A 23236-nucleotide genomic window follows, 5' to 3' on the forward strand; every position below is an offset into this window, starting at 1 on the left:
TGACTCTCAAGATAGCACTTCTGTGGCTCCCATATTCTTCTTTGTATTGAAAATATGTGTCTGTTATGTCTGTCTCCTTCAACTACTCTATGTGCTCCTCGAGAGAACGGTCATGTTTATATCTGTATCCCTAGCACCTTGGACTGAGCCTAGATGTAATAGGTAAATAATAAGTGTTTACTGAATTAAAATGAATCAGTTGGGAAAATGCAATGTGGGTTGGGCATGTATTCATATATTCTGTTTGTGATATGCCTCTGACTCTGAAGAGGTAGGACAGGCTGCATCCAGGCCTAGACTCTAGGCTAAGGTGCTGAAGTTAAGTGCTTTGGGTTTTCTTCATTTGAACCCAAGCCACCTAGATAAAGAAATGTATGAACTCTTAGTACACAAATGACAGATTCAGGGCAAAATCCCTGCTCATTAATAAAAGCAAGCTTCTAACTTCAGGATCCCTAGATTTTCTCTTATAATCTGATGGGCAGCTAAAACAGGTGGGATCAACCTGCCATCCTGACTGCAAGGAGAGAAGCCAAACATTTGAGTACTGGGACCTCATTGTGGACAAAGAACCCAGTATCTGGGACAGAAGGCAGGGTCATACCAGGAGAAGAGTCAGGAAAGGAAAGTTGTTGCCAGAGCCCACATAAGGGTCTTAAATTCTATACTAAGGAGATTCGACTCTCCCCTATAGACAACAGGAGACTAAGATTTTATAAGCTGGGAAGGAGTATGATTTGATTCAACAAAGATTTATGAAATGTTGTACTTAGGTACTAACGTGGTCATAAAGTTGAGTTAAACATAGTCTCTGCTCTTTAGACAAGTATACAAATGAGAGTACAAGATGGAATAAAAAGTGAGTGAAACCCAAGATATGGAAAGGGTTATAGAGATCCAAAGGAGAACCCATCTGCTTGATGGAGGAGATGTAGAAATATTTCCTGGAGAGGGAATGTTTTAAAGGGGAGCTAAAGAATGGGTACTTTATGAACATAGAATTCACTCAACAGCCAATAAACCTGTAAAAGTTGTTCAACTTCCCTACTAATCAGGGAAATGCATGTTAAAACCACAATGAAATGTTATTTCATACCCATCAGATTGCAAAAATTCAAAAGTCTGACAAAACTAAGGATTGACAAGAAAGAATAGTAATGGAAATATTTATATACTTCTGGTGAGAATGGAAATTAGTACTACCACTTTGGAGAATAATTTGGCAATATCTAGCTAAAGATGCACTCAGCCTGTGACTTCAGAATTTCACTTCTAGGTATGTATACCCAGAGAAACTCCTATCTATGTACACAAGGAGACGTACCAAAATACACAGAAATACCTGTGACAGCAAAAACCAGAAATGACCTAATAGCTATCATCAGGAAAACAGATGAATTGTGCTGTGATTATACACTGAATATTAAAGCAAGGAAATTAAGTGTATGTGCCAACATGAATGAATCTCACAAACATAATATTTGGGGTGGTACAGGATACTTACCTTGATACTCATTCATATACAATATAAACAAGTTTATGCAAAATAATATTATACATTGCTTAGGGATCTATATCAATATCTCCATACAAATATACACAGAGAGACAGAGAGCATAAATAAATATAAAGGCATAAGAGTGAGAAATACCAAATTCAGGAGAGTGAAATATGGGTTGGAGAAGGGCTATATTTGGGGAGGGGTTCACAGGAAACTTTAGTGTATTGGTGTAAACTTTAAGTGTAAAATCATTTTTCTTTCTTTCCTTCTTTTTTGAAATTTCTTAAGCTGCATGGTAGGTACATGGTTGCTTTTGCTCTACTCTTTATACCTTTTGTATATCTTTTTTTTTTTCTGGCCACACCACATGGCATGTGGGAACCTAATTCCCCGACCAGGGATTGAACCCTGGCCCATGACAGTGAAAGTGCTGAGTCCTGACCACTGGACCACCAGGGAATTCCCCCTTTTGTATATCTTACATATTGAATTAAAAAAAAATAAGTGAATACTTGTTTAGTCTGAAGAATTGAGGCAGCAAGTCATTCTAGAGAGAAGCATGTTCTGGAGAGGGCAGGCTACATTCAGGGAACAAAGTGTCACCGTTCTGTTTGGCAGAATAAAGGGTATTTTATGGAATAAGCACAGCAACTTGCATTTATATTTATATAACATCCTGCAGCATATAGATCATTTTCACATACACCAGCTCATTTAATTATCAACTTGAAGAAAAGTATTCTCATTTTATAGATGGGGAAACAGGCTCAGAAAGGTTATGTGATATGTTTGTGAATATCTTTGTTAGAGAAAAAGTTTAAAAGGATGTACAATAAACAGTAGTGATTATCTCTGGAAGGTGGGGTAATAGGTGATTTTACCTTTCTTGTTTGCTTAATTATATTTTCTGATATTTCTAAAATGAACATGTGTAATTTATGAAGTAAAAAAGTAATAAAGCAGGGAGGGGAAGGGAAGGGAGCAGGAAAAAAGTAACTTCCTCAAATAGTGGAGTTCTTTGATTCTGATCCTATACCCTAAATACAAGAATGACAAACAACAGAAGAAATAAAGAAGCTAACATAGGAAAAAATGTTCAACTTCACTGATAAAGAAATGTACATTAAAACAAGATGTAAGAATCATGTCTATTAAATTAGCAAAAATGTTTTTTGAGGGTGAGGGTGTGGTGAAATTGGTAGTCATTTATTGCAGGTAGCATTGTAAATTGGTACAGTTCACTCGGAAGATGATTTGGCAGCAAGCAACGAGAGCTGTAAAATGTTCACACCCTGTGGAAATAATCTAAAATGTGGAAACATTTTTTTCTGAGAGGAAAAAAAAAAGGATGTTCGCAAGAGCATTATTAATATAGCAGGGCATCCTCCATTCAGACAGCAGTATGAAGTTGGCTATTTATAGGAGGGTGGGCTTGTAATCTTCTGAACGGTCATTTGCACTAATTGATATACATAAAGGGAGGGTTTGTTTTTTAGCTGAAGGAAAAGTGAGAAAGTGTGAGTGTGTGATTGAGAAAAAATGGAGGAGATTGGCCAGGTGTCTGTTCAGACCCAGGCATTTTGGATGGTCTTTTTTTATTTTTTTCTCTCTTCTTTCTTAGTGTAACTCAACTCTACGAGGTTTAAGTGGAAAAGGTCAGGGACTTCCCTGGTGGTCCAGTGGTTGAGACTCTGTGCTTCCAATGCAGGGGGTCCAGGTTCAATCCCTGGTCAGGGAACTAGATCCCACGTGCCGCAACTAAAGATCTCACAGGGCCACACACGGCAATTAAGACCTGGCGCAGCCAAATAAATAAATAAATAAATATTTTTTAAAAAAAAAAAGTGGAAAAGGTCAGTCTCCGGAAGACTATTCTGTTTTCCTATTTGCTTTTTTCTTGTGAAATATCTTGTAAATAAAAAGTATATAAATAATGTATATTAAAGAATTATAATAAAAAGAAACTCTGTGTGCTCAGCACCCAGCTTAAGAAATAGAAACTTAGCATCCTTCTTCCCCATTCTAGTTAACCTCTACCCTGAATTTTATATTAATAAATCCTTTTCTTTTCATTACAGTTTGTGTGTCCTTATTACTTAAGCAATATAATATTTGGTTTTGCCTGTTTTAGTCTTTGTTGTATTTTGACATTTACTGTATTTTCTGTGTCTTATTTTTTGTGCTTAATATTGAGTTATTGAGGTGTATCTGTGTTAATGCTTATAACTGTAGCTTGTTCATTTGTCCTGATGTATTCAACATTTCCACTGTGTGAATTTACCAAATTTGCTGGAGGTGGGGCCACTAAATCTGCATTTTAAACAAGCACCCCCGAGTAGGACTAATGCAGGTAGTTTTGAGAAATATTCTTAGAGGATAAGTCCAAGCTGTTACTTTTTATTCTTCCAGCTCTCTAAATTTACCTTTTAATTTCATTTAAACTGCTTGTCTCTGCTTTTCCAAAAATATTTTCCCATCTTTCTTCACCTAGGTAATTCTTATTCTTCAAGTTTCCTCATTAACCTATAAACTCCTCCAAGGCAAAGATTATCATCATTATCATTGTTGTCATTGACATTTATAGAGCAGATACAATGTACCAGGCACTATGCAAAGAGTATTCTATGTATCATCTCATTAATCCTCATCCAACCCCATAAAGAAGGTACTGAGCTTATCCTCATTTTACAGATAAGGAAGTAAGTGTCAAAGAGAGTAAGTAACTTGCCCAAGTACAACAGCTTTTTAAATGTGGACCTCTTTCACTGTTTTGTCTTTGTACTTCCAGTGTCTGGCATAGGACTTGGTACATAGCACTCAATAAATGTTTTTCAAACTGAACTGAAGGGAAAAATCAAAGAGAAGAGGTGGAAAAACCATGCCTTTAGTTCAGATACTGGAGTGCGGATGGAAAAGAGGAGCTAGGAACAAGATTTGGGATGCCAGATTATCACAGAGTTGAAATCCGGGGAGTGAGGTTGTGGGAAGGAATGAGGAAAAGACAAGGCATTTCCATTTTTTTACTTTGGGCGCTTCTGTATTTTTTGGAAATTTTTACAGAAAGCACGTGGTGCTTTTACAATTAAGGGGGTGGGGGCAGTGTGGAGGCAGAAGCTACGTGACTTGGCACCAGCAAAATACAGGAAACGGGGAAAGTGAAATCTAAGCCAGAGGCACGCTGGAGGTGGGAAGCCTGATTAAAAGAGCCTAGACATGACAGCCCTGAGAATATAATATATATTAATATTAATGGAAGTTTGACAAAAAGGGGAGGGAAGGAATGTGACACTAGGGTTTAGGAAGAATTCTTTTGAGGTAGAAAGGTTTATTGATCTTGCCTTTTTGTTCTGTATCTCCCAGTGCCTGCCACAGTGCTTGGTGATAACATTCATTTATTGGAGACTCACTATGGGTCAGACACTAAGCTCTTTATGTCATGGATTGAAGCAACGTCTTTAATTTTTCTCTCTTGAATATGACTTACACATGGCTGCCAAATCAAACTTCCTCAAATGCTGACCATGCTTCTCCTCTATTGGAAACCCATCAATGACAGACACTCCATTACCCAGAGAATAATATCCAAACTCAGTTTGGCAACTAAGAGCCTTCTTGGTGTGACCCTCACTCACCTGTCCCGCTTTGTCTCACACTGCTGCTTTTCTAGCACAAGTTCCTTGCCTGTGAGCACGCCTTCATTAATTCATCCAATGAACATTTACTGAGCACCTACTACATAGCAGGCACTGTTTTAGGTGCCAGGGAAAGAATGGCAAATAGGAGAAATGGCTCCCTCCCCCCAGTGAAGTTTACCAAAACAAATAAGTAAACAAGAAAAGATCAGGAAGGTGTAAAGCCTTTGATGAAAATAAAAGAGGATAAGGGCTTCCCTGGTGGCGCAGTGGTTGAGAGTCTGCCTGCCGATGCAGGGGACACGGGTTCATGCCCCGGTCCGGGAAGATCCCACATGCCGCGGAGCGGCTGGGCCCGTGAGCCATGGCTGCTGAGCCTGCACGTCCGGAGCCTGTGCTCCGCAACGGGAGAGGCCACAACAGTGAGAGGTCTGCGTATCGCAAAATAAAAAAATAAATAAATAATACATACATACATAAAAACAAAAATATAAAATCAAATCAAACCTGCGACGTCAGTTGGGAGGCCACTGCAGGAATTCAGACGAGAGATGGTGGTCCCCTGGGACAAGAGCTTAGTGGTGGAGATGGGACGGCTGACAGATGGGGTTGAGAGGAATCTGGGAGGTAAAGCTGATAGGGCTTGGTGATGACGTGGATTCTGAAGTGAGGGAGAGAGGAGGTGTGGAGAATGTGCAAGAAGCCCAGTCATAGGGTAGAAACAAAGGGAACTATGAAAAGTCAGTCATCTTGACTCTCGCCAATACCATTTAAGTATTCCCTGCTCATGGCTGGGGGGCGCGGGGTAGGGGGCAGGTAGCAGAGCCGCAAAGCAAGTCATGCATCGCCCCTCAAGAGCTCACATCTTATAAGGTAGACACATCTGTACAATATGAGAAACAGGGTGAAAGAAAAAGACTATTTATGTTATAAGCCAGTGAGCTGTCTGTTAAATACTACTAGGAAGTCTGCATAGGAGGGGCCGGAGCCTGGGGAGGGCCGAGGAGTGGGAAAGAGAGAGGGAGCCAGGCTATCGATGACCTGCTTTTATCCCCTCAGAGCTTGAAGGTGTCCGTGTGGAAGCGCTTGCTCTCGACGTGGACGATCCTAGGGTCTGTGAGAGCCCCAAATTTGTAAAGTGTTAGAGACAAAGATGTTTTTTCTGATTTCTCAGATAGACTGAAGCCTAGAGTGATCAACTGACCTGTCCAAAACCAGATGGCTAGTAAATAACCTCACCAAAACCAGAGGCTGGCTCTTCAGACCCTTGGTTCTGTGCTGCTTCCACACCCTGCCTCCTAAATCTAGGGTTGCTCACAGACCATGAGCACACATCACATTCCTAGCTGGGGTGAGGGTTATGCCTGCTTGTGCTAATAATGCAGCTTTTGTGTCCCTCCATGTCCTCTAACTGACTCCTTCTTGCAGGACACTCTTCTAGGACATTTCACATTAATCCAGTGCCAGATTCTCAGAATGTCCGAACTTTCTCATTCCCTGTTGTACCCCTGCCCCAGGCCGAAACACTTCCTCCCCTGGAGAGATGGTACCCCTGGATTTCACATGAATTACCCCGTACCTCTGCCTGCCAGTTTTTTTCCTTACCTTCTGATCTGATTGTTATACCTTATTGCTGTTATTATTTAACATACTGATCATATTTGATTTAGAACAATGCTTGGGTAGATAAGATAAATGAAGATGGTATACTCTCATATTACCATGAAAGGGATGTAAAACCATTCCCAGCTAATGGGAATGTAATTTCCTCTCCTGTTTTCAGGCCTGGATAGTATCGGGAAATATTAATTGGCAACTTAGCAAGTCCATCCCTGAGGAATCACTCAAGTATTTAGTGAGCTCTTCAGCACAATGCTTTCTGGCGAACCTAGGCAAACTGGAGAGGGGTAGGCAGGAGAAAAACATCAAAGGCCATGAGAAAAGTTATTCTGAGTTGTATGCATGTATAAATGTCCTGTCAGAGAAGAGTCTCTCACTGGAAGGGACTCCGAAATCTAAGGCATGGAGGCCAAAATTTATATAGTGATATTAAAAAAAAAATCAAAGGAGTCCTAATCAAGCAGCTGTTTGCTGTTCCTATACAAACTGTACCTCAGGGAAAAACCAAACAGTTGATTAGGGGTAGTTCTCTTTATAGAAGTATTTCAACTAATAAATGAAGAAGGAGCGACGGATTTAAAATATCATCATTTGGCAAACCGAAGTGAAATCAGGGCTTATCGATGGCTGCTAACATTACAAGAAAAGAGACAGAAAAACGAAAACAAAAACAAAACGCCAGGTACCTCTTGATAGAAGTTACATAAGATCACTATGGAGTATTCTTGCCCCCCCCCTCCCAAATCTGAACCTGATCATGTTTACAGATCCAACTACCAATATTAGGAAAGCAGAGGATAGAGGAGCATGTTAAAGGACCCCCATAGGATGGAATTAGCCAAATACAGACCTGTGGGAGACAGTTAAAGGACAAGGTTTTTTTTCAACAAATGAAATACAAGAAAAAGTGAGAGAGAGAGAGAAGAGGGAGGATTTTGTGAGGAATATATCAACCAATTGAATGTAGAGACCTTATTTGGTCTCTAAAAAATAAAAACAGGGAATTCCCTGGTGGTCCAGTGGTTAGGACTCGGCACTTTCGCTGCAGCGGCCCAGGTTCAATTCCTGGTCGGGGAACTGAGATCCCGCAAACCATGCAGCAAGGCCAAAAAAATAAATAAATAAATAAAAACAAAAAACACAAGATAATTAGGGAAACGTGAAAATTGACTGGAGTATTTGATGATTACAAAATCACTGTTCATTTTTGGTAGGAGCAATAATAGTACTGTGTCTACATTTAGTAGAAGAGCTACCTTTTAAAGCAGTGGTTCTCAACCTTGGGTATGCATTATAATCACCTGGAGGGCTTATTAAGCCACATATTGCTGGACCCCACCCCTAGAGTTTCCAGTTCAGTAGGTCTGGGGTGGGGACTTAGAATTTGCATTTCTAACAAGTTCCCAGGTGATGATAATGCTACTGGTCTGGGCTCACATTTTAAGAATTTACATCTCTGGATTAACCATTTTTTTTTTTTTTTTTTTTTTGCGGTACACGGGCCTCTCACTGTTGTGGCCTCTCCCGCTGAGGAGCACAGGCTCCGGACGCACAGGCCCAGCGACCATGGCTCACCGGCCCAGCCACTCCGCGGCATGTGGGATCTTCCCGGACCGGGGCACAAACCCACGTCCCCTGCATCGGCAGGCGGACTCCCAACCACTGCGCCACCAGGGAAGCCCCAGATTTTTTTCTGATAATTACCTATTAAAGAAAGAGTTTAGGTTATCAGCTGAGTTCTATCCCCACATGAGTTACAGCACTCAGGTGGTACTCCATATAATGGAAGAGAACTAGTGTTCCAAGGCTGATGTATTAATTTAGTCTGTATTGACACAGGAAAGCTTGAAAGAAAACACCTTCAGTCCCCCACTCTTCTCTCTGGAGTGTTCAACACCCAACTCCCTCCTTAACCACTTATATCTGCCATGAGGATCGAGGACCCCAGCACAGGACCCTATAAAGCTCTCGGGCATGTAGGCTACATCCCTCCATCATTTCCAAATTCAGAGTGGTTTGATGGATATAATATGGGTCCTCCAGGCCTGTGGTGTCTCAGAGACACTCTAACAAATCCTAGAGCTGGTCTGTTCCATGTTGTTGAAGAGGAGACCTGCAGAGATATCCTGGCTCTTCCGTTAGTTCATCACGTGACCCGTAATGAGTCACATAATGAGTTGAGCATTTGAAGGCCTTAGGTTTTCAATAGGTAAAAAAAGAAGTCCCTCAATATGAGAGAAAGTGGGACACCTTCGGAAACATTAGCCACAGCTCCTTGGAAGAAAAGACACTGGCAACAATACCGTAACATTAAACTTTACAGGTATTACACTTTATAGTTTAACAACAAAGTGCTTGCGTGTGTGTGCACGTGCGTGTATATGTATCAGATCCTCACAGTAACCTTGTGAGGTAAGTAAGGTAGGGCCTGAGAGAAGGGGAAAGTCTGGCCAAATTAAGTGTCAAGGGGCCAAGACACAAACACCTCACCTTCTCAACGAAGTTGGTGTGCCTTCCAACACACTGCCTTCCCTCCATTTCTTCAATTAAATAGAGGACTATACTAGTGCATAAAATGAATGACCCTAAAAGGATCAGAGACTTGCCTTAACTTACAACTAAAGGGCCAGTGACCCAGCAAATTACAAAACAAGGGTTACATCCTTCAGCTAAATGCCAGGAAGGATCCCTGCAATATCATTTAACATTCTCAGCAACTTTGCTTCCAGAATTTTACAGTCCTCATCCAGGTTCCTCTGGACTGTTCATCACAGGATATTTTCTATGCCTCAGATGGCAGCAAACTTCCAGGGGGAGTACCTCATACACTGCTGTACAAAGAGCTTCTAAAATTCTTCTAGTCTCCAAGTCACAAGACTGCAGACATCCTCTATGATAATTCTGCCTTGTCATGGCAATGAGACATCTGGTGACTGCATAGCACTGGATTAGGAGAGTGTTTTCTGTTTTATTAAATCTATGTGTTCACACCCCGAATCTTCTAGTTCCAGTCTAATTTCTTGCAAGTTCTGGGCTTGTGGGGCTGCAATAATAAATTCCTCATTGAGTAATAAGGCTGATGAAAGCAACCAACCCTGTACTGAGTGTCTTTTAAAGGCCAGGCATTGTATCAAGGGCTTTGTATAAGATATCAAATATGAATCATTAACGATGAGAATGTGACTACATTTATCTCACTTCTCTTTTAGTAACCAGGCATCAAGCATTAAACTCACATTTTTCTGTCCAAGAGTCAGTCAAAAACACTGAAGGAATGCCTTTTGTGTTTAGAACATTATTTGGACCCTGTAGGTTTATCCTCACCATTAAAGCACGGAAAAAGAGAACAGATCAGGGCCCGACTTGGGCCGCCGACACCCAGTTTCAGGTTTTCTCTATTTGGAGCGCTTAAAGATAATAGCAATGGAAATTTGAAAGGGAGGAGAAGAATCATTAAAGACTATCTCCTAGATCAAATGGGTGTTCTGATGGCATAAAAGGTGTGCCTTCTGTCGGAAGCTCTTGTCACATTTACTACAGTGAAACGGTTTTTCTCCCGTATGTGTTCTCTGGTGTGTGAGAAAATGGGAACGCTGATTGAAGGTTTTGGCACACTCAGGACAGCGATAGGGTCTGTCTCCTAAGTGGATTCGTTGATGGGTAATGAAGTGGGAGCTCTGATTGAAGCTCTTCCCACACTCGCCACATTTATAGGGTCTTTCTCCTGTGTGGATCCGTTGGTGCTTGATGAGGGCAGAGCTGTCGGCAAATCCTTTCCCACAGCTGTCACACTGAAAAGGCCTCTCACCTGTGTGTGTCCTCTGGTGCGTGACCAGATGCGAGCTCTGACTGAAACTTTTGTGGCAGTAAGGACAACTGAATGGCCTTTCTCCTGAGTGAGTGCTCATGTGAGCCACAAAATGGGAACTGTCTCTAAAGCCCTTCCCGCACTCCGGGCACTTAAAGGGCCGTTCTCCTGTGTGGGTTCGCTGGTGCTTAATCAAATCCGAGCTCTGGCTGAAACTCTCCCCACAGTCATTACACCTGTAAGGCTTCACTCCCGTGTGGGTCCTCTGGTGGGTGATGAAATTGGAGCTGCGACTAAAGCTTTTATGACACTCGAGGCACGTGTAGGGCTTCTCTCCTGTGTGGGTTCTTTGGTGCATTATGAGGTGTGGTTTCCGTCCGAAAGTCTTCCCACACTCCGGGCACTCGTGGGGTCTCTCACCTGTGTGGGTTCTCTGATGTTTGATGAGGGTTGAGCTGTCGCTGAATTTTTTCCCACATCCATGGCATTGGTAGGGTTTCTCCCCCGTGTGTGTTCTGTGGTGGGTGACAAGGTCTGAACTCTGTTTGAAGCCTTTCCCACACTCCATGCATTTATAAGGCCTCTCACCGGTATGGGTTCTTAGGTGTCTTATGAGATAGGAACTCTGGTTAAAGCTTTTTCCACATTCTGCACACATCGGCTTCTTTCCTATATATCCTTCCAGGAGCTTGTTTAATTCCTTCTCCTGTGAAAAGGGCTCCTGCTGGCCCTTTCCTAGAAGGGTTCCATGCTGCCCTTCTAATTCAAGACCCCTCTCCCAGTTTCCTCCCCAACGAGGAGCATGAGAAATATCTTTCTTGGCCCTTTCTGAGGATGTTCCACATTGTTCTGCTGTTTCAGAAATGTCCTGATTGAGTTTTACCACCTGATTCTTAAAGTCTGAAAAATTAACAGAAGTAACAGAGAATAAAGTTATCACTTATCAGGAAAGATCATCAGAAAGCAGCAAGAAAGACAAAAATTAGTGTTTTTGCAACAGACCACATTTAGTTTGACTACTCTCGTTTTCACTTTGTGAAAAGTTTATTGAAGATCATTGAGCTTACAGAAAACATGAATTCCTAATCCCTTTTTATTTTAAGATGGTCAGGTGAATCTTGAGGGGAACTTCATATCAAGAGTATACCATATATTGTCAAAATTGGGCAACTCCTTTCAAAGATGTTAGAGTCTAGACAAAAGTGAAATGTTTACTTAAAATGAAGACTTTATCTGGTCAATGACTGATTGCCAGGAAGTCAAATTTAACCTTCTAATAGTAAGAACAAAAGTCTAGGGCAGCATTCCAAATTCCTCATTTAAACAAGGGCTGAAACGCTAGATTTCTGCCCACTGGGTAACACATCTCACCTGTGTGACTTTCCCTCAGGATCTTCCTAGTCTCAAAATTTTGGAGCGGTAGGACCCATGGCTCTTCCTTCTGCTCTAGCTGGGAGATTGCACTTGGTCTAGAAATCCTATAAGGAAGGTGAACACAGGATGTTAATGTGAGCCATCACACAAGGCCTGAGCAAAGTGCAATCCCCCCTTCTTCCCTAGGTGGAGTAGAACACCCCAGGAAACTCTAATGTGTGTTAAGTCTCTTTAAAAGGGCAGCCATGATGAAGTGATAAAAAAGGGTGCTCTCCCCAAGAGGCTGAGAAAAAGCTCTTTTCCTCCCATTAAAAAAAAAAAATCAGACTTGGGTGATAGAAATTCTAGAATAAGCACAATAACTCATCTCTCAAGGCACAAGGCTAAACCCATGTGGAGATATAATTTTGTTTTGTTTTGTTTTGTTCGGTACGCGGGCCTCTCACTGATGTGGCCGCTCCCATTGTGGAGCACAGGCTCCGGACGTGCCGCAGGCTCAGCGGCCATGGCTCACGGGCCCAGCCGCTCCGCGGCATGTGGGATCCTCCCGGACCGGGACGCGAACCTGTGTCTCCTGCATCGGCAGGCAGACTCTCAAACACCACGCCACCAGGGAAGCCCACGTGGAGATATAATTTTATCAAAACAAAGCTGCCATGACCTCCCCCTTAGAAAGAATCAAGGAAGTTAACTATAACTATAATGTTTACTTTTTATTTTTTATTTATTTATTTTAAAAATATTTATTTATTTTTGGCTGCGTTGGGTCTTTTTTGCTGCGCGCAGGCTTTCTCTAGCTGCGGTGCGCGGGCTTCTCATTGTGGTAGCTTCTCTTGTTGTGGAGCACGGGCTCTAGGCATGTGGCTTCAGTAGTTGTGGCTCGTGGGCTCTAGAGCGCAGGCTCAGTAGTTGCGGCGCACGGGCTTAGTTGCTCCGCCGCATGTGAGAGCTTCCCAGACCAGGGCATGAACCCGTGTCCCCTGCATTGGCAGGCGGATTCTTAACCACTGCGCCACCAAGTAAGCCCCATGTTTACTTTTTAAATTTTCCCAGAAGGGCAGCAGTCGGTATTGCCGTGAGAAAAAGACAAACACTTGTAAGAAAAAACAAAAACAAAAAAATGGACAAAGAACATGAATAGGCAATTCAGAAAAGAAAGAAATACAAGCAGCTTATAAATATGTGGAAAACTTTTAACCTCAACATTAACCAAAGAAATTCAAATTAAAACAATGATACACTTAGGCAATATAGTGTAGAGGTAAAGAGTGCAAACTCAAGAGTCATATTGCCTGAATTTGAATCCTAACTCTGCCTCTTACTAGCTGTGTGACCTCAGGAAAGTTACTTAAACTCTCTGTGTCTCAGTGTCTTCATCTATAAATTAGGGATAATGATAAAACCCACCTTACAGAGTTGTCGTGAGGATTAAGTGATTAAGTCCTCAGTAAATGTTAGCTATTACTATTATTTTATCCAGACTCTTAGATTATGATACCTACCATGATAGAATATGAAGAAATGGACACTTTCATACAATGCTAACAGAAATAAATAGCTTGGTTCAATCTTTTTGGAAGGCATTTTTCAAAAACACCAAATACCTTAGAAATCTATTCTCAAACCCAGCAATTCTAATTCTGGGAATTCTAAGGAAATGAAAAAAAGTAAAAAAAAAAAAAAAGAAAAGAAAAGAAAAAGAAAGAAAGTTGTGCAAAAGATATATTAGCTAATTATTAACTCATTATGCTTCAATAAACAATACTTTCAAAAAGACAATTAGCTAAGAGATCATCATCACAATATAGCTGAAAATTTGAAATAACCTAAATGTCCCTCAACGAAGAAATAATTACATTTGATTGAGCCATATGAAATTGGCAGTTTATAGGTAAAAAGTGGTCAAAAAATGGTCACATATATGGTTCAATTTAATGTAATTGCTGTATTCCATAAAACAAAATACTAAGTGGTTATTTTAAGTAATGTACAGATATTTATTGTCAAAATATATTCACAATACAATGTGTAAGAAAGTAAGATTTACAACTGAATATTCAGTATGATCCCAATTTTTTTCTTTTCTTTTCTTTTTTTTTTTAATTGTATATATGCTTAGGAAAATGGCTGGAAGGATCGTAACTCTTCAGCAGTGGGATGGATGACTGTTGTTTTCATTTTGCTTGCCTTTTTTTGTGAGTACGTATCACTTGTGTATTAGATATGAAGTAAAGCAGGGAGAAGGCATTGCCATGGTATTTTTTCCCCCCTTTTTTTCGTTTTTTTTTTTTGGCCACACGGTGCAGCATGCAGGATCTTAGTTCCCTAACCAGGGATTGAACCGGCGCCCCCTGCAGTGGGAGCATGGAGTCTTATCCACTGGACGGCCAGGGAAGTCCTGCCACAGTATTTTAGAAAGAGCACTGGAGGGTTTTTTTTTTTTAAGTGACAGGAAAAGAGCCATGGGGAGAGCTCCCCCTTTTCCACAAAGACCTGGGTTGAACTCTCACCTCTGCCACTTAACTTTTTGAGTCTCAGGATCCTGAGCTGGAAAAGGGGGATGAAAATATATCAAAGAGTTATGGTGAGATATCAGTAAGACAATAAATATCAAATAAATCTGCAAACTACTAAGTGCCATAAAAATGGAAGTCATTCTTTTTCTGCCAGGGAGGTAACAATTACTCTCACAGAGATCTGAAGCTCTAAGAGACCAACAACCCTCTCAAAATATCTAAGATAAAGGAGAGTAGCATCCTTACCCTTTGAGAGCCCATTCTTCTAACTGTGCTGGGTGGTATCCCTGAAGAGGACTCTCTAAGCAGTGTCCAGGTAATCCACTTGTCCCTGAAGTCCCCAGCCACATCATCAGTTCCTACAGCAAGAGACCTCAGTATGCATCAAGAGCTCTTTAGATATTCTCACCATTGTCTCAAAACCAAAATACAGCCACTATGGCCCCAACATACCTAAAGAAAACCCGCTGACCAGAATAGATAGCTCTGAGGTAAATGCTGTCAACCACAGAAGGGATGCTTTCCTTATTCTGTTTTAACATAACCTTTCCTTTGGCCAACTTTCTCATCACAAAATGAGTCCTGGACCTCCCAAACACATCTGCAGAACGCTCAGTGTTTTGGAGACATTAACTTTTTGAGGAACAAATTGTCCATGATGGACAAGATAAACAGAGGAGAGAGTGCACAGGTATAACTCAATTTCTGGAAAGCTTTGGATTCTCTCCAACTACATTTTCCTCAGCTAGGTAGGAAATTGCGGACTTCATTAGACTCATATTAGTTATGAGAATAGCTGACTTTTCCTGGCTTGTAGATTTAGTGTCAACTTCAAGGGACAAACTATGCAGAAGCCCAAAAGGAACTGCCCTAGGTATCATTCTATTTCAAGGTTTAATGCAGTCAGAAATGGGACTTAAAAAGACATGGATTTTAAAAAACAACATGGATAAGCTGTAAAATTAAGTGAAATTCAATGGCGATAAGCACAAAACAAAATGCTTGGGGGCTGAAAACAATCATTAACACATTAATAAAATTAACATCACTATCATGAAAAAATTATTTGGGGGGAGATGGTCAGGTTACTGGATGGATCAGTAATTTATTCAATAATTAATATTCTGTTAGGCATTAGGAGTCACAAAGTAATATAGGATAATGTTTGTTTTTTTGTTTGTTTTCCCCCTTGAAGAGTTTCCACTAAAAACAAATATAGTCAGCCAGCTGATTGAATAGATGAACCTTCTACAAAGAATTCTGCATTTCAGTGGAGGATGGATCATACCGGGGTGAGGAACTTTTACTCTTTCACATCTTTTGTCTCACCAATCAGAGCACCTGTGCATTACTAGAATACACACACTTTTCATGGAAACATTTATGCATTCACACATATTGCTATTGGTCACTTATAAAGTACTGGGTTTTTAGGAGCCTAAAAGCCGTGGGAATACATTTCATCTCTCTGGTTTAAAACCTTAACAAACAAAAATAATGACATTAGGAAGTGAAAACTGTAATGAGTTTTGAGCATACATTTTATTTCTCCATTCATTACAAAACCCAACAGCAGGGCCCACCTGCAGGAGACAGCGGGATGGAGAGTTCTCAGCCAAGGTTAGAGAAACCCTGTTTCCCACCCGGTCTCCTGCCACCCGGTCTCCTGCCCCCCCGTACAGGAGACCTCAAAGGCCCTAGACCGCTGAGGTGCTGTGACTAAGTGCCATTGTGAGAAGCACTAGTTTGTTCACAGGGTTTATTAATAGGAACATGACCGCACGGGTAGGGCCGACACCCATTCTCCTCCCTCGCGGTGCTGTAGGCCCTAATCTAGGTGCAGCGGTCAAAGGGTCGCAAAGCTAAACTGAAACCAGAGGACCACCACCGAGGAGCAAAAAAATTAAGAGGATGAGCTATCCCGACGCCGGCAGAGAAAAGCGCAGCTACCTCTCCCCACTCCTCAGCAAGACCCGCGGGCTCGGAAAGGCGAGCGCGAGGACCCGGCAGAGACAACGCCGGGGCGGCGGGCGAGCCCCATCCACGCCCCTCAGCGGCGCCCGGGCTGCAGCCGCAGTCTCCTTCCCCGGATCACTCACCGCCCCGGGGCCCAGCCCGGGATGGAGCACGAAGTGAGAGTCCTCCACCGCCGAGCCGCACCCGGCCCGCAACGCCGTGGCAGTCCCGCCCAGAACCCGACTGGGATTCGTGACAGGGCTGTGGGGACACAGGTGGGACTCTGGACAAGACAGCCAGCAGCCGGAAAATACCGCCCCCGTCCTCTTGCCATTGGCTTCTCAGTTTCTGGGATGAGAAGTCTCCCCCGTCCATAGGCTGATAGAGCTTTCAATCACCGCGGAGCCTTTTGGGAAATGTAGTCCTGAGCAAGACCTAAAAGGACTGGGAGTCCCGGGACACCCAGTTCCGAGCGGTGACAAGGGCTAAACCCAGTTCACCCGAGCTACCCGACCGCTGGAACCGCCTCTTCAGAGCTGAGAAGAGGATCCAAAGACTGTACACCCAAAGATGGATCTGCAGATGCGAACCTCCAGGCCTCACCTGACTAGCGCCGAGCAGCCTTTACCAACCACAGCATCTCCCGCGCTCTGGCACCTTCCAGAGCGTGGAGCAGCTCAGCGCTATAACCTTGCGGTGCAGTCGCCTCTGCTGGGTCCCCCGCCTTACCCCGGGGCGGCCAGAGCCGCGGCCAAGTTCCAGGTCAATTCAGACTGGGCATAACAAACCCCAATCAGGAGCCGTTAGTGGAAAACAGACGTTCTGCTTCCTTCTATTAGCAGCACAGTTCCCAGGCATATCCCTTTTCCATTATAGCCAGAGGAGGCCTGCGAGGGCGTCAAGTATTCTAGGAAATGTGGTGTTGGGTTCCAAACTGCGGAGACTCCTGGATCTTACGTGAGAGCCAGTGTTGGCTCTCTTTGCGGGGGTGCTGGGGCAGAACCTAAAAAATAATAAAAGCCTTTCCTCACAATGAAAAAAACATGCCTGTCTACTCTTGATTCACTCCAACTGAAAAAAGGAAAGTACATTTTGCGATGAACTGTAAAAAGCTTAGAATTACCAGCCAATGGGCTAATGTATTAGACTCCTTTGATGCCAATTCAACCATTCCTTCAACAAACATGTATGGTGCATCTTCTAACAAATATTCACTGGGAATGTTCTGTACTCAAGACTGTTCTGGGCACTGTGGTTACCCACAGGAATCACACGTGATCCTTGCTTTCATGAAGCTTACAGTCCAATAGGGGAGATAAACCATAAAAGACACTAAATATGAAGTAATATTTTGTCTTTTCTTCTTTTTTTTATATAACCAGTGGCGTCTCAGTATTTGCTATATAATTGTAGTCATCTGTGAGATAACCACAATCGCAGTTTAGGGAATTCTGTCCACTATAAACAAATGTCTGGTCTTGCTTTGCAGGAACAGCAAGGAACGTCCAGGAAACCTAGAGGTTTCCAGGCCTCATGTGACTGGAACATAGCTCAGGCCCTAGAGAATCAAAGGTATCTCTAGGCCTCTCAGAAATCTTTCTGGTATTCTGCCATCAGGGGAGATTCTGTAGTTCTTCAATCAATCAGCAGGGAATGTGGAGGGAAGATGAATGAAGAATCACAGAGTCTGGCTGATGCCTATCACCTGCCCCTTCTCTCTCTCTCTCTCTCTCTGGCTTATTTCTTTTGCCTCAGTCTCTTATTTACCATTATCAGGTGTGTGGGGAGAAGGTGGAAAGGGTGGGAAGGGGGGCAGAGAAGCTTGGTTTCCACAAGGAAGTCAGTAGAGAAAACAAGACCATGTACCTCAGGTGGCCACTTGGAGAGAGGACCATAACCTGTTTTTGTTTTGTTTTGATCTTTATTTTATTTTATTTATTTATTTTTACTTTTTTTTTTTTTTTTAAGGACCATAACCTGTTGGGATTTGGGTGCTTAAGAGTGTGGCAGAGAGGAACTTCCTTAGTGGTCCAGTGGGTAAGACTCCGAGTTCCCAATACAGGGGGCCTGGGTTTGATGCTTGGTCGGGGAACTAGATTCTGTATGCATGTGTGCCACGGCTGGGAGTCTGCATGCCACAACTAAGAAGTCTGTGTACCGCAACTACGACCTGCCGAAGCCAAAATAAATAAATAAATATTTTTTAAAAAAAAAGAATGTGGCAGAGAGGAGGAAGTGGGGGAGGGAGCGAAACTGTGAAAGGACCTCCTGGAGAATGAAAAGAGAAAGATTTTTGGCAGGTGCTATAACTGAAATTTTTATGAGAGGGAGTATATTCGTTATCTTTTGTTGCATAACAAATTACCCCCAAACTTAGTAGTTTAAAACAACAAACATTTATTATCTTACAGTTTCTGTGAGTCAGATTAGCTGAGTGTCTCTAATTGAGGGTCTCTCATGAGGTTACAGTCTGGATGTCAGTTGGGGCTGCAGTTATCTGAAGGCCCTACTGGGGCTAGACCTGCTTCCAAGATCACTCATATGACTGTTTCCTCACGCAGGCCTGTCTTCATAACATGGCAACTGGTTTCCCCAGAGTGAGTGATCTATGAGAGATAGGAACCTCATCTTGGTAGGGATACGCCACCCCTCTGCCGTATGCTCTTGGTCACACAGACCAACCCTGGTACAGTGTGGGAGAGGGCTACACAAGGACATGAACACTAGGAAGCAAGAGTCATTGTGGCTGGCTCCCACAGGTCTAAAGCAGATTTTAGGACATTTTCCTTGTGACATAATGTCAAACTCCTGTGACACCTCTTTAAGGAAACTTATAGTAGAGATCTATATGTATGGGGAACTTGGGGTGGGGGGAAGTCACAATGCATACACTATGAGCCAAATGTACAAAAATTTTAAAAATATCTCTATAATTGAACTTAGATTTCTCAGGAGATTCTCTTTACTGGGCAGTTCTTCAGCTTACCAGTTAACAGTCTCTTCTGGGTTAAAAAAAAAAAAGTCTACTTTTGGGTAAATCTTAGTCAATTTGAAATTCATATTCCCTCTGAAAGCTGTCTCCTCCAAAGGTCTTCCCTCCACTTACTCCCTTCCCAAGATGTTATTTAGGTGCAAGGAGAAAGGACCCTAGTTCTCCAGCTGATCTTCTCCACCAGCTCCTGCTCACTCCACTTGAGGTGCAGCTCACGCCTAACCAGATCTCTGCTCTGGCCTCTGTACTGGTCGCATCCCCTCCTTCCCCATTCAAGCCTGGTGGTCTTTTTTCTCTGGTGCCTTCTTTGTCTGCTACCCAGAAGCCTTGGGTCACATGGTGACGCTTTGGGATGCTTCCTAGCTCCAGCTTCAGCTACTTCCATCCCTCTCACTGGGAGCTCTTAGGGACTTCTGGAACCCTTCATGCTACCTAGCATCAGAGAAGCCTTGGGTACTACCTCTAACCCTCTTTCTGCTCAGTTCAGCTGTGGCTGCCATTTCCACCCTGCTGTAACTGCCTCAGGTTGACTCAGGGATGCTTTATGGGTCAGTTTCCTTTAATAGTTCAAAAAAAAAATAGGCTGTACTTTCCATTATTTCGGTTTCCCTTTCAACCTCTCTGGGGTTTTTATCATCACTGCCATCCCCCTTCACTGATGATAAATTTCCTGGCCTACTTTTAATGGCTGCCTGGAAGTACATTTATAGGGAACAGCACTTGACCACTGTGGTTTAGCCAAATCAGGTGTTATTTTTCTCAGGTATCAAGAAGTGTAGGACTTCCCTGGTGGTGCAGTGGTTAAGAATCTGCTTGCCAATGCAGGGGACGAGCCCTGGTCCGGGAAGTCCCACATGCCGCGCAGGAACTAAGCCCGTGCGCCACAACTACTGAGCCTGTGCTCTAGAGCCTGCGAGCCACAACTACTGAGCCCATGTGCCACAACTACTGAAGCCCGCGCACCTAGAGCCCGTGCTCTGCAACAAAAGAAGCCACCGCAATGAGAAGCCCATGCACTGCAACAAAGAGTAGCCCCCGCTCGCCGCAACTAGAGAAAGCCTATGCACAGAAACGAAGACCCAACGCAGCCATAAATAAATAAATAAATGTATTAAAAAAAAAAAGAAGTGTAGGGCTGGACTTCCCTGGCGGTCCAGTGGTTAAGACTACGTGCTTCCAGTGCAGGGGATGCCAGTTCATCCCTGGTCAGGGAAGTTCCACATGCCCTGAGGTGCGGCCTAAATAAATAAATAAACCAAAACCCAAAAAACAAGAAGAAGTGTAGCGCTGGTGCAGCGACTCTGAGATGATATCAAGAATCTAGGCGTCCTCTCTTCCTGCTCTGCCAACCTCAGTGTGTGGGTCTTGTCCTCATGGTCACTTCCAGTTGTCATGTTTGCATTCCAGAATAGAACACTATTCTGCCATTATATTCTATTATCATTGAAATTATGTTGTAGAACATGGAAAAATGAAAATTTTTTTATGAGTCACAAAACAGTTACTGAAATATAATCCCATTTGTATGTAGTGAGTATCTGTCATTTTTCTACCAGCACACTATCCTTCTAGGGACAATAGCACCCGATCTTTCTTTAGGAAACAACACCCAGTGGTTCAGATGGGAACTGCCATCTGATTACGTGACCGTCCCTCTGTCACAGGGTTTGGATTAGAGGTGGCACTTGACCAACACTGAGGCAATCACAGAACTGGGCCAACTTGCCCATGACAATTTGTCAGGGAGTATGCGAGTAACCCAAGCTGAGCCTATCAGGGACCTTCCCGGGGACTTTTTAAGCTAGAAGCAAAGGAAAAAGACCTTTTCCTTCTTGGAAGTGAAAATGGGAAGAGGTGAAGCTGCAGGCTACTGGCAGCCTTGTTTCCCACCAGCCGAACTGCAGTCTGAGAGAATGAGATGAACGCAGAGAGAGGGAAGCAAAGAGCAGAAGCCAGGAGGCAGCCCCGAGAATACTTGAGTCTTTGGTCACTGAGGCCAGAAATAACCCTGACTTTTCTTAGGTTTGTTTTACAAGTCAATAAATATTCTTTTCTTGACTAAGCCAGTTTGAATGATACAGTTCAGGCACTCAAAATTTTAAAATTCCCCACTAATGCACCATTTCTATTAAAAAACATATCCAAGCGTCTGTACGCACATACACACAGACACACACACGTGTATACACATAAACATAAAAATACTTTTTGCTCATCTGTATTTTAAATATTCCTCAGTGAACACATTTTTTTAATGCCATATTTTAGAATGACCCATTTAAACTTAGTGAAAAAGGTTCAGATAACTCACATAAAAGGGAATAAAATTAGAAACAAAATGAGAAACTTAAATTAACTTTGTTAATAATAAAGAATAGTAAAAAAATTTTAAGCCCTTTTAAGCCGAATCACTTCTAGGATAATTAACCAATTCAAATCCTTGCTAGAGATTCAAAACAAAGCATCTAGTGCCTAGGTCTACGTGATAAAAAGGATCAGGCATGGATTCTCACCAATTGGTGTAATAATGGGGTAGTTCTCTTAAGAACCCGCTCTTTTACTGAAGATAGAGTTCAGCATGTCCTCATTTAGAGGGAAGCCTGAGATTTCTAGAGGGCCTCCCCACCCCACCTCCTGCCAAGATCTGGGAACCAACCTCATTTCCTGTCTCTGGTAACCCTACATCCCATATAAAAGACTTTTCTGTGTACTGTGAACCGTATGAGGAGGGCTTTGTTACCCTCAGAGGCCAATTTTTGCAAGACAGAAATTCGCTACTTAAAAATGTATGTTGAAAACACATATTCCATCATCATGGGGAGTTTCTTATTTCCTCTAACAAAACACTTTATTTTTATGAGTATATAAGTAATATGCATTCATTCATTTTTGAAAAACTAGAAATATAGATAATTAGAAAGAAGAGAGACATCCTATCACCCACTAAAAAACTACTGTTGATATTTTATTGCATGTCAGAGTGTGTGTGGGTGTGTGTGTGTGAGATAGAAAATTTTAGCTGGGCAGAAGCTAGAGTTCAGATATCTCAGGGGAGAAGAGGAGACTCCTCCCTTTCTTTCCCTACTCCATTGCTTATTAAGCGTGTGGGCATCTGGTGTCTTTTCCTTTTTTATTTGAAGGAGGAGAGAGGAGTGTTTTGATGCAGAGGTGCCTGGGGAGGAGGAGAAGAGAGGAAGACAATTTAGGGAATAGCGAGGTGTCTGCCTTATTTTTTCTGCCACTCCATCATGACAGTAGACCGAGAAACAGAGAACCATGTTCCACAGAGGCTGACCTTGACCTTGGCCACTGGCAGTGCTCTTCAGGGCACAGGAGAAGCCATACAATCCAGACCTGGAGCAAGGACGGTCCTCTCCTAACCCGTGGGCGATGGTAATGCTGCCTGGTGGAGCAGCTCTCTGACTCAGGGCTGTTGCAGACAGGCCAGGGGTAAGGAGGAGGACGTGGGATGCGCAAAACAAGTGAAATAGTGCCACATCTGGGGATTCTGAGGAAAAAAAGGAAGAGTTTTCCGGGTGAGGGTGGGGAAGGACACTGAGGTCTTGCAGTCAAGGAGATGGGATTTAGAGCAATGTTTTCAAACTTGAACAGGCATATGAATCACCTGGGGATTGAGTTTTTTTTTTTTTTTCATTTTTAAACACCTTTTATTATTTTGATCATTTTTCCTTCAATGACGTTACGACAGCACTCTATTTATGGGGGAATTTTACTTTACATTCACTTACATGGAGGATCCAAAATAAATCCCAAAGGTTTCTAAGTTGTACTACTTGGGGAACGATAAATATCAGATGGCATTTCTTTCTAACATAA

General features: G+C 42.6%; 1 protein-coding gene across 3 annotated transcripts; it reads right to left on the reverse strand.

Moving 5' to 3' along the window:
- Positions 1-9056: 9056 nt before the first annotated feature.
- Positions 9057-16702, reverse strand: ZNF774 (zinc finger protein 774). 3 transcript variants are annotated; one of them, XM_004314309.4, is made up of 4 exons: positions 16551-16702; positions 14698-14810; positions 11933-12039; positions 9057-11461 (listed from the first exon to the last, which is right to left on the reverse strand). In XM_004314309.4, exons 2-4 carry the CDS (start codon positions 14802-14804, stop codon positions 10221-10223), a joined length of 1455 nt encoding a protein of 484 aa, XP_004314357.1. In that variant the 5' UTR covers positions 14805-14810; positions 16551-16702; the 3' UTR covers positions 9057-10220. The 3 variants fall into 3 exon arrangements, with proteins under 3 accessions (XP_004314357.1, XP_019801496.1, XP_073657518.1); XM_019945937.3 differs by having other exon boundaries at positions 16402-16699; XM_073801417.1 differs by lacking the exons at positions 14698-14810; positions 16551-16702 and adding an exon at positions 14446-14467.
- Between the last annotated feature and the right edge of the window lie 6534 nt (positions 16703-23236).

The sequence above is a fragment of the Tursiops truncatus genome, chromosome 2 (assembly GCF_011762595.2).
Source record: "Tursiops truncatus isolate mTurTru1 chromosome 2, mTurTru1.mat.Y, whole genome shotgun sequence".
NCBI classification, from domain to species: Eukaryota; Metazoa; Chordata; class Mammalia; order Artiodactyla; family Delphinidae; genus Tursiops; species Tursiops truncatus.

Coding starts and splice junctions, on each gene's coding strand:
- ZNF774 (XM_004314309.4), bottom strand. CDS start 14,804: ATGATGTGGCTGGGGACTTCAGGGACAAGTGGATTACCTGGACACTGC. Junction 12,040..14,697: donor GAAGAATGGGCTCTCAAAGG/GTAAGGATGCTA, acceptor CCTTCCTTATAG/GATTTCTAGACCAAGTGCAA. Junction 11,462..11,932: donor CCTGAGGGAAAGTCACACAG/GTGAGATGTGTT, acceptor TTAATTTTTCAG/ACTTTAAGAATCAGGTGGTA.